Source organism: Oncorhynchus mykiss, chromosome 2 (assembly GCF_013265735.2).
Source record: "Oncorhynchus mykiss isolate Arlee chromosome 2, USDA_OmykA_1.1, whole genome shotgun sequence".
In the NCBI taxonomy this organism is placed as follows: domain Eukaryota; kingdom Metazoa; phylum Chordata; class Actinopteri; order Salmoniformes; family Salmonidae; genus Oncorhynchus; species Oncorhynchus mykiss.
In genome coordinates, this window is record NC_048566.1 from 100,135,055 (window position 1) to 100,147,291 (window position 12,237).

Below are 12,237 nucleotides of genomic sequence, written 5' to 3' on the forward strand. Positions count from 1 at the left end.
TTGACAATATGTGATGAATCTATGCTACTAGCCATTTTATTTTTTTCCTCTGGTAGACTACATATGCAATAATATTTTTTTTTGTCGTTTCAATATGGCCTCTCCGTGTGAAACTACGTTGTTTTTGTTCCTTCTCTGCAGGTTTAGTTCAGCGCTGCACACCAATAAAATACTACTACTATTCTTTAGCCCTCCCCAGAAAGCTGAGCATCAATATAATCAAGACTATTCGTCAGGATGAGTGGCACGCACTCCGTAAGTTTACCCACAATATCCCCTTTTTAATCTTCATCTCTGTCCAGGTGAAGAAGAATAAACTGTAACAACAATGGCATCTCATAATGATCCCGACTTAATAACCGACATTATGATTCAGTTAAAAATATCCTTCATAGAGGAATTATCATATTATAAGCCGTATTAGAATACATACACATTTTTATTTTATTCAACTAGGCAAGTCAGTTAAGAACCAATTTTTATTTACAATGAAGGGGCAGAACGACAGATTTATACCTTGTCAGCTCAGGGATACGATCTAGCAATCACTTTTGGTTACGTGATCCAACGCTCGGCTACCTGCCGCCCCAAAATCATAACGCCTCATACATGCTTTTAACAAGTTATGAAGCAGTATCCCTGCAGGTTTTTAGGTAAAAGAGTTATCAAGATTGTATATTTGCAGACGTTTTTGACGTTTTGATCGAATTTCTTCATCCAATTTTCTCGCTCCCTGTGTAGACCTGCAGAGAATGACAGCCAGTTTTATCGGCATGGCTGTGTCCATCATCCTGTTTGGCTGGGTGATCGGAGCTCTGGGCTGCTGTCAGCAGCATGACCTGATGCAGTACGTAGCGGGACTGCTCTTTCTCATGGGAGGTAAGTGGAGAACTGTTTTATAACACACGCACGCACACACACACACACGCACGCACACTCAGTACGCAGTACGTAACAGGACTGTTCTTCCTCATGGGAGGTAAGTGGAGAACTGTTTTATAACACACACACGCACACGCACACACACAGTACGCAGTACGTAACAGGACTGTTCTTCCTCCTGAGAGCTGAGTACTGAGAGTTGCTGTACAGTAGAACAGAGCAATACCACCAAGCACCACTTGGGGGCGTCAGTGTGTTTTTTTAATGGAGAGCGATGCATTGTGTGAGTCCTGCCATGGCACCATATTCCCTATCACAACAGCCCTATGGGGGTATTAGGGTGCCATTTGGGACGCAGGCATTGTCCTGCTCGGCAGAAATATGCTGAATTCTAATCTACCGCAAGTCTAGTCACTCCTGTAGAATCTGAGGATTGGATAGATAAACATATTATCTTGCCCTCTGATTGGCTTGGTAAGAATCCGCTCAGATCGGCAGGAGTGACTAGGTATTAGGGGACTAGGGAGTATGACCTAAGGTTCGATTTGGAATACAGATATAATTATAATTCCATCGATAAATGCATGAAACGGTTCATATATATTGTCCATGTATGTAGAAGATGGCTAGAATGGAAGAACGTGTGTCACACGGGTGAAATAATCCCCCCCACTCTCCCCTCCTATCTCTCTCTCTCTCTCTCCCCTCCTATCTTCCCCCCTCTCTCCCCTCCTATCTCTCTCTCTCTCCCCTCCTATCTCCCCCCCTCTCTCTCCCCTCCTATCTCGCTCTCTCTCCCCTCCTATCTCCCCTTCTCTCTCTCCCCTCCTATCTCCCACTCTCTCTCTCTCCCCTCCTATCTCTCTCTCTCCCCTCCTATCTCCCCCCTCTCTCCCCTCCTATCTCTCTCTCTCTCCCCTCCTATCTCCCACTCTCTCTCTCCCCTCCTATCTCTCTCTCTCCCCTCCTATCTCCCACTCTCTCTATCTCCACTCCTATCTCTCTCTCTCCCCTCCTATCTCTCTCTCTCCCCTCCTATCTCTCTCTCTCTCCCCCCTCTCTCTCTCCCCTCCTATCTCTCTCTCTCCCCTCCTATCTCTCTCTCTCCCCTCCTATCTCTCTCTCTCTCCTCCTATCTCCCCCTCTCTCTCCCCTCCTATCTCTCTCTCTCTCCCCCTCCCTCTCCCCCCTCTCTCTCTCCCCCTCTCCCCCTCTCTCTCTCCCTCTCTCTCCCCTCCTATCTCTCTCTCTCTCCTCCTATCTCCCCCTCTCTCATCTCTCTCTTTCTCCCCCTCCCTCTCCCGCTCTCTCCCCCTTCCATCTTCCCCCTCCTCTCTCTCTCTCTCCCCCTTCCATCTTCCCCCTCCCCTCTCTCTCTCTCTCTATCTCCCACCTTACATCTTCCCCCTCCTCTCTCTCTCTCTCTCTCTCTCCCCCTTCCATCTTCCCCCTCCTCTCTCTCTCTCTCTCTCTCTCTCTCTCTCTCTCTCCCCCTTCCATCTTCCCCCTCCTCTCTCTCTCTCTCTCTCTCTCTCTCTCTCTCTCTCTCTCTCTCTACCCCTTCCATCTTCCCCCTCCTCTCTCTCTCTCTCTCTCTCTCTCTCCCCCTTCCATCTTCCCCCTCCTCTCTCTCTCTCTCTCTCTGTCCCATCAGGAACGTGCTGTATCATCTCTCTGTGTACATGTGTAGCAGGGATTAACTTCCAACTGTCCCGTTATCCTCGCTACATGTATGGGATCCCAGAGGACATCAGTCACGGATACGGCTGGTCCATGTTCTGCGCATGGGGGGGCCTAGGTCTCACCCTATTGGCCGGCTTCCTGTGCACGCTGGCTCCTTCCCTCTACCCCCCCGTGCCTCACACTATGGTAGAGAGGCTGCAACGCAAGCCTCGACATGAGAACGGCTGTGTGTGACACCATAGAAATAGAATTACTATTTGACTTCAATGGGAATGTTCGTTCTAGTAATGGGAATGTCCGTTCTAGTAATGGGAATGTCCGTTCTAGTAATGGGAATGTCCGTTCTAGTAATGGGAATGTCCGTTCTAGTAATGGGAATGTCCGTTCTAGTAATGGGAATGTCCATTCTAGTAATGGGAATGTCCGTTCTAGTAATGGGAATGTCCGTTCTAGTAATGGGAATGTCCATTCTAGCCCCATTCTAGTAATAGGAATGTCCATTCTAGTAATAGGAATGTCCGTTCTAGTAATAGGAATGACCATTCTAGTAATGGGAATGTGTGTTCTAGTAATGGGAATGTCCATTCTAGTAATGGGAATGTCCGTTCTAGTAATGGGAATGTCCATTCTAGCCCCATTCTAGTGATAGGAATGTCCATTCTAGTAATAGGAATGTCCATTCTAGTAATAGGAATGTCCGTTCTAGTAATGGGAATGACCATTCTAGTAATGGGAATGTGTGTTCTAGTAGTGGGAATGTCCATTCTAGTAATGGGAATATCCATTGTTGTAATGGGAATATTCATTCTAGTAATGGGAATGTCCGTTCTAGTAATGAGAATGTCCGTTCTAGTAATGGGAATGTCCATTCTAGTAATGGGAATGTCCGTTCTAGTAATGGGAATGTCCGTTCTAGTAATGGGAATGTCCGTTCTAGTAATGGGAATGACCGTTCTAGTAATGGGAATGCCCGTTCTAGTAATGGGAATGCCCGTTCTAGTAATGGGAATGTCCATTCTAGTAATGGGAATGTGAATGTCCATTCAAGCAATGGGAATGTCTGTTCTAGTAATGGGAATACCCATTCTAGTAATGGGAATGTCCATTTTTGTAATGGGAATATCCGTTGTAGTAATGGGAATGCCCGTTCTAGTAATGGGAATGTCCGTTCTAGTAATGGGAATGACCGTTCTAGTAATGTGAATGTCCGTTCTAGTAATGGTAATGTCCGTTCTAGTAATGGTAATGTCCGTTCTAGTAATGGGAATGTCCGTTCTAGTAACGGGAATGTCCGTTCTAGTAATGGGAATGTCCGTTCTAGTAATTGGAATGTGTGTTCTAGTAATGGGAATGTCCGTTCTAGTAATGGGAATGTCCGTTCTAGTAATGGGAATGTCCATTTGAGAATGTCTGTTCTAGTAATTCTATTTCTATGTGTGGCACTCTGCCAAACCTTCAACTCCCAGTGACAGGAGTGTGTGACCGTGTCAGTATCTGCCAGACTTTCCAGTGACAGGACACTCATCCATCCCTCTTGTCTCTTCTCCATCCTTTGACAGTCAGTCATCCCTTCCTCTGAAAAAAGAAGTTGTTGATATGTGCCGGTCTGACTGGACTGGGGACGTTACCCAGGGACTAAGAAGTAAGATCTGTCAGACACACAGCATTGATTGCACAAAGAAAAGAAACAGCCAAAAATATTCTGTCTCTCAAGCTTGAAGGGGAATTTGTCAGGGTTGGATGATGACAGTTTACTGAAGAGGAATTCAAAATCTTCTTCTGGTGCTTTCTTTTCTTCTGTCCTCCTTCTGTCCTCCTCTTCTTCCTCCTCCCTAACCAAAACTGTCAACAGCTACAGAATTATATTTCTGTCCCATAATGAATTGTTCGGTGGAGAAGTTACTCTAGTAAATATCTTCCTGTACCTTTGACCTTTGATGCTGGTTCTACAAAATTGAAGAAGACAGAAGAACAATGATAGCACCAACTTTAAGAGTTGAATTTCCACTGCGATGTTCACTTAAGGGCTCTATTCTGTCCGGATCTCTGAAGCATTACAGATCTCTGAAGAGTTACAGATCTCTGGAGAGTTATAGGTCTCTGAAGCATTACAGATCGCTGGAGCGAAGTGTTACAGATCGCTGGAGCGTTACAGATCGCTGAAGCGTTACAGATCTCTGAAGAGTTACAGATCTCTGAAGAGTTACAGATCTCTGAAGAGTTACAGATCTCTGAAGCATTACAGATCTCTGAAGAGTTACAGATCTCTGAAGAGTTACAGATCTCTGAAGAGTTACAGGTCTCTGAAGAGTTACAGGTCTCTGAAGAGTTACAGGCCTCTGAAGAGTTACAGGTCTCTGAAGAGTTACAGATCTCTGAAGCGTTACAGATCTCTGAAGCGTTACAGATCTCTGAAGCGTTACAGATCTCTGAAGCGTTACAGATCGCTGAAGCGTTACAGATTGCGCAATGTAAATGTAAGATTGAGCCGACCTAATGCAGCGTTTACCGTGAATGCAGTATCCACTAACGCAGAAACATTGCCTTTAAATTTCAACCACGATGTAACGCTGAACCTCCGCTGTACGTATTGAATAGAGGGCCCTTAGTCTCCCACTGACGTCAATGCACGGCCAAGTGAAAATTCAACATGTTCCCCTAGATAAGACTGAATAAAGTTGAAAATTAAAATAATATGGATGTGTATTCTCACATTTTTGAAGAGCAATCATGTGGTATTCCTTTATGTTCCCACTGAAACCAAAATAATACGTCAATTACATTTTGAAAATGTATGCAGGTTTGCATTTGTATGTATTCAAAGAAAACATGAGTATTAATTAAGATACAAGACTGTATTTGATGGGAAATGTTTTGATGTTTTTTTCTGTTTACTGATCATGATAGCCCGTCCAATCAAGATATTTTTGAAAAATAAAATGATGATACAAACTGTTGCTCTTGTGGTGGTTCAATTTATACTACCATTATACAATAAAAGACATAGGGTTCCATTCAATACCATACAGGGTTCCATTCCATATAAGGTTCCATTCCATACAGGGTTCCATTCCATATAGGGTTCCATTCCATATAAGGTTCCATTCCATATAAGGTTCCATTCCATATAGGGTTCCATTCAATACAGGGTTCCATTCCATATAGGGTTCCATTCCATATAGGGTTCCATTCAATACCATACAGGGTTCCATTCCATATAGGGTTCCATTCCATACAGGGTTCCATTCCATATAGGGTCCCATTCCATATAGGGTTCCATTCAATACCATACAGGGTTCCATTCCATATAGGGTTCCATTCCATATAAGGTTCCATTCCATATAAGGTTCCATTCCATATAGGGTTCCATTCAATACAGGGTTCCATTCCATATAGGGTTCCATTCCATATAGGGTTCCATTCAATACCATACAGGGTTCCATTCCATATAGGGTTCCATTCCATATAGGGTTCCATTCCATACAGGGTTCCATTCCATATAGGGTCCCATTCCATATAGGGTTCCATTCAATACCATACAGGGTTCCATTCCATATAGGGTTCCATTCCATCTAGGGTTCCATTCAATACCATACAGGGTTCCATTCCATACAGGGTTCCATTCCATACAGGGTTCCATTCCATATAGGGTTCCATTCCATATAGGGTTCCATTCAATACCATACAGGGTTCCATTCCATATAGGGTTCCATTCAATACCATACAGGGTTCCATTCCATATAGGGTTCCATTCCATATAGGGTTCCATTCAATACCATACAGGGTTCCATTCCATATAGGGTTCCATTCCATATAGGGTTCCATTCAATACCATACAGGGTTCTATTCCATATAGGGTTCCATTCCATATAGGGTTCCATTCAATACCATACAGGGTTCCATTCCATATAGGGTTCCATTCAATACCATACAGCGTTCCATTCCATATAGGGTTCCATTCAATACGATGCAGGGTTCCATTCCATACAGGGTTCCATTCAATACAGGGTTCCATTCCATATAGGGTTCCATTCAATACCATACAGGGTTCCATTCCATATAGGGTTCCATTCCATATAGGGTTCCATTCAATACCATACAGGGTTCCATTCCATATAGGGTTCCATTCAATATAGGGTTCCATTCCATATAGGGTTCCATTCAATACGATGCAGGGTTCCATTCCATACAGGGTTCCATTCAATACAGGGTTCCATTCCATATAGGGTTCCATTCCATACAGGGTTCCATTCCATAAGGGGTCCATTCCATATAGGGTTCCATTCAATACCATACAGGTTCCATTCCATATAGGGTTCCATTCAATACCATACAGGGTTCCATTCCATATAGGGTTCCATTCCATATAGGGTTCCATTCCATATAGGGTTCCATTCAATACCATACAGGGTTCCATTCCATATAGGGTTCCATTCAATATAGGGTTCCATTCCATATAGGGTTCCATTCAATACGATGCAGGGTTCCATTCCATACAGGGTTCCATTCAATACAGGGTTCCATTCCATACAGGGTTCCATTCCATATAGGGTTCCATTCCATATAGGGGTCCATTCCATATAGGGTTCCATTCAATACCATACAGGGTTCCATTCCATATAGGGTTCCATTCCATATAGGGTTCCATTCCATATAGGGTTCCATTCAATACCATACAGGGTTCCATTCCATATAGGGTTACATTCAATACCATATAGGGTTCCATTCCATATAGGGTTCCATTCAATACCATACAGGGTTCCATTCCATATAGGGTTCCATTCCATATAGGGTTCCATTCAATACCATATAGGGTTCCATTCCATATAGACTTCCATTCCATATAGGGTTCCATTCAATACCATACAGGGTTCCATTCCATATAGGGTTCCATTCCATATAGGGTTCCATTCAATACCATATAGGGTTCCATTCCATATAGACTTCCATTCCATATAGGGTTCCATTCAATACCATACAGGGTTCCATTCCATATAGGGTTCCATTCAATACCATACAGGGTTCCATTCCATATAGGATTCCATATAGGGTTCCATTCAATACCATACAGGGTTCCATTCCATATAGGGTTCCATTCAATATAGGGTGCCATTCAATACGATGCAGGGTTCCAATCCATACAGGGTTCCATTCCATACAGGGTTCCATTCCATAAGGGGTCCATTCCATATAGGGTTCCATTCAATACCATACAGGGTTCCATTCCATATAGGGTTCCATTCAATACCATACAGGGTTCCATTCCATATAGGGTTCCATTCCATATAGGGGTCCATTCCATATAGGGTTCCATTCAATACCATACAGGGTTCCATTCCATATAGGGTTCCATTCCATATAGGGTTCCATTCAATACCATACAGGGTTCCATTCCATATAGGGTTCCATTCAATACCATACAGGGTTCCATTCCATATAGGGTTCCATTCAATACCATACAAGGTTCCATTCCATATAGGGTTCCATTCCATATAGGGTTCCATTCCATATAGGGTTCCATTCAATACCATACAGGGTTCCATTCAATACCATACAGGGTTCCATTCCATATAGGGTTCCATTCCATATAGGGTTCAATTCAATACCATACAGGGTTCCATTCCATATAGGGTTCCATTCCATATAGGGTTCCATTCAATACCATACAGGGTTCCATTCCATATAGGGTTCCATTCCATATAGGGTTCCATTCAATACCATACAGGGTTCCATTCCATATAGGGTTACATTCAATACCATATAGGGTTCCATTCCATATAGGGTTCCATTCAATACCATACAGGGTTCCATTCCATATAGGGTTCCATTCCATATAGGGTTCCATTCAATACCATACAGGGTTCCATTCCATATAGGGTTCCATTCCATATAGGATTCCATTCCATTCAGGGTTCCATTCCATATAGGGTTTCATTCCATATAGTGTTCAATTCCATATAGGGTTCCATTCCATATAGGGTTCCATTCCATTCCATACAGGGTTCCATTCTAACTCTGTGAAAGGATAGAGTGATACCGGCTGAGGCCACATCAGAGTTAATGCTTACACAATCACATGGACAGAGGAGACAAGTCCTCTAGAACCTTTCTGTTGTTAACAACAGCATGTTTAGATCAGCGGTGGTTTGCATTGTGGCTCCCAATAAAATACAGGAGATTGGTGGCTGGCAGGCTGGCTTGCAGGCGGCTGTATAATGTGGCCACTTCTAAAGTCCGCCAGTGATGCATGGCCCTGTAACTTTGAAGCTCTTTTATGAGACTCCGTAGCCATGCCACCAGTGTATTACTGTTGCAAATATGCACTTTTTTATTCTGATTTATATACAATATACAAACAATAGTATATTTCCCTATAATGATTCCCATTGACAATAGACACGAAAGGAAAGTTCTGCTTAGCTCAGGGTAATAGGGTAATCACTGTCCCATAATGCTCCCATTAAATCAGTCAGACATCTAATATAAACACAGTTGGTCCTCTCATTTATTTTCTCTCTCTATCCCCCTCTCTCTATACCCCTCTACCCCCCTTCTCTCTCTCTCTCTCCCCTTCTAACCTCTCTCTCTCTCTCTCTCACTCTCTCTCTATCCCCCTCTCTCTCGCTATCCCCCTCTACCCCCTCTCTCTCATTCTATCCCCCTCTAACCTCTCTCTCACTCTCTCTCTTCTCTCTCTCTCGATCCTCCCTTCTCTTTCTCTACCCCCCTCTATCCCTCTCTCTCTATCCACTTCTACCCCCTGCCTCTCTCTCTCTACCCCCCTTAGCCCCCCTTTCTATCTCTATCCCTATCCCCCTCTACCCCTCTCTCTCTCTCTGTCCCCCTCTACCCCCTCTCTCTCTCTCTCTATCCCCTACCCCTCTCTCTCTCTCTGTCCCCCTCTACCCCCTCTCTCTCTCTATCCCCCTCTACCCTCTCTCTCTGTCCCCCTCTACCTCTCTGTCCCCCCTCTGCTAAATACTTTCACTCAGCAAACCCTTCAACCTTTCCCAAATGATTGCTTTACAATTCAGACATTCATGATCGAAATGACTAGACCGTAAACGGGAGTGGTGTAAAGTAACATGAAATAAAAAATACTACATTTATATTTTAGTCATTTAGCAGACGCTCTTATCCAGAGCGACTTAGTTTTTTGGTATCTGTACTTTACTACTTATATTTTTTACAACTTTTACTTTACTGCATTCCTCAAGAAAATACATTGACTTTTTACTCCGTAGATTTCCCTGACACCCAAAAGTACTCGTTACATTTGAAATGAAATCATCCGTACTGCCTCTGATCTGGTGGACTTAGTGTTGGAGCCCCTGGCTATCCCTAAATTAATTAAATTACTTTTACTCAAGTATGACAATTAGGTATTTTAAAATACACCACTGGTGAATGATAACATCCCGTAAGCTGTCTCCCCGGTTCATTGGTCCTTTTCCCATCTCCAGAGTCCTGAGTTCCACTGCTGTCCGTCTCGTGTTACCCAGTATTCACCCTACCTTCCATGTGTCTAAGATTAGTCACAAGTAGGAAAATACACCACTGGTGAATGATAACATGCCAAATACAACAAACTCAGTCTGACTGGGCCTGTTTGAATCACGAGTAGGAAAGTACACCACTGGTAAATTGATAATGTCGCACCCTGATCTGTTTCACCTGTCCTCGTTGTTGTCTCCACCCCCTCCAGGTGTCGCTTGTTTTCCCCAATGTATTTATCCCTGTGTTTCCTGTCGCTCTGTGCCAGTGTATTTATCCCTGTGTTTCCTGTCTCTCTGTACCAGTGTATTTATCCCTGTGTTTCCTGTCTCTCTGTACCAGTGTATTTATCCCTGTGTTTCCTGTCGCTCTGTACCAGTGTATTTATCCCTGTGTTTCCTGTCTCTCTGTACCAGTGTATTTATCCCTGTGTTTCCTGTCTCTCTGGGCCAGTGTATTTATCCCTGTGTTTCCTGTCTCTCTGGGCCAGTGTATTTATCCCTGTGTTTCCTGTCTCTCTGTACCAGTGTATTTATCCCTGTGTTTCCTGTCTCTCTGTACCAGTGTATTTATCCCTGTGTTTCCTGTCTCTCTGTACCAGTGTATTTATCCCTGTGTTTCCTGTCTCTCTGTACCAGTGTATTTATCCCTGTGTTTCCTGTCGCTCTGTGCCAGTTCGTCTTGTATGTTTCCAAGTAAACCAGAAGTTTTCCCCGTACTCCTGCCTTTGCTATTCGCTTTTTCCTAATCCTTCCGGTTTTGACCCTGGCCTGTTTCTGGACCCGCCTGCCTTGACCACGAGCCTTTCTGCCACTCTGTACCTCCTGGACTCTGATCTGGATTGGACCTTTTTTGCCTTTCCACGACCATTCTCTTGCCTTCTCCCTTTTTGGATCAATAAACATTGTAAGACTCCAACCATCTGCCTCCCGTGTCTGCATCTGGGTCTCGCCTTGTGCCCTTATAGTAGAAACTGGCCATGACAGACCCAGACCAGCTCCGCCACCTTGTCTCCCTGCAGGGAGCCATCATTAGGAGACATGAGGAGATGGTACAGGGCCTTTAGGAAGGGCTCAGGTCCTTGACGGAACGCCACGATCATGGGTTACAGGCTATTATGGAGCAAATCAGGGAGTTAGCTCAGAGACTGTCTGCCACCTCTGGAAAAACACCAATCACCCAGTAATTTTTTCCCTCTCTGTGGTGAGTTTGTACAGCCTACCATGGCTCCTATCCCGGCTCCCCGAGAACCCCGCTTACCTCTTCCGGAGTGATATTCGGGGAATCCTGGTGCTTGCCGGGGATTTCTTTCTCAGTGCTCGCTTATTTTAAAGCTCCGCCTTATCTCAGCTCACTGGTCACCATAACAACACCCACCCGTAGCACGCGCTCCAGCAGGTATATCTCCCTGGTCATCCCCAAAGCCAACAGCTACTTTGGCCGCCTTTCCTTCCAGTTCTCTGCTGCCAATGACTGGAACGATTTGCAAAAGTCGTTGAAGTTGGAGACTTATACAGTCGAAGTCGGAAGTTTACATACACTTAGGTTGGAGCCATTAAAACTCGTTTTTCAACCACTCCACAAATTTCTTGTTAACAAACTATAGTTTTGGCAAGTCGGTTAGGACATCTACTTTGAGCATGACACAAGTAATTTTTCCAACAATTGTTTACAGATTATTTCACTTATAATTCACTGTATCACAATTCCAGGAGGGTCAGAAGTTTACATACACTAAGTTGACTGTGCCTTTAAACAGCTTGGAAAATTCCATAAAATGATATCATGGATTTAGAAGCCTCTGATAGGCTAATTGACATTATTTAAATCAATTGGAGGTGTACCTGTGGATGTATTTCAAGGCCTACCTTCAAACTCAGTGCCTCTTTGCTCTTTGATGAAAGAAATAAAAGCTGAAATAAATCATTCTCTCTACTGTTATTCTGACATTTCACATTCTTCAAATAAAGTGGTGATCATAACTGACGTAAGACAGGGAATTTTTACTAGGATTAAATATCAGGAATTGTCAAAAACTGAGTTTAAATGTATTTGGCTAAGGTGTATGTAAACTTACGACTTTAAGTATCAGCTATCTGAGCAGCTCAGTGATCGCTGCAGCTGTACACAGCCCATCGGTAAATAGCCCACCCAATCTACCTACCTCATCCCCATATT

At 43.8% G+C, this 12,237-nt stretch overlaps 1 protein-coding gene across 2 annotated transcripts in view; it reads left to right on the plus strand.

The window, feature by feature from the left end:
- LOC110500984 (transmembrane protein 178B) overlaps window positions 1-5,522 on the plus strand; it is a 7,443-nt gene extending 1,921 nt beyond the window's left edge. For both annotated transcript variants that reach the window (XM_036960908.1, XM_036960904.1), the window contains exons 2-4: window positions 142-255; window positions 742-879; window positions 2,537-5,522. In XM_036960908.1, the coding sequence (XP_036816803.1) occupies window positions 142-255; window positions 742-879; window positions 2,537-2,799 (515 nt within the window). In that variant the 3' untranslated portion in view covers window positions 2,800-5,522. The remainder of the gene's footprint in view (window positions 1-141; window positions 256-741; window positions 880-2,536) is intronic.
- The last annotated feature ends 6,715 nt before the right edge of the window (window positions 5,523-12,237 follow it).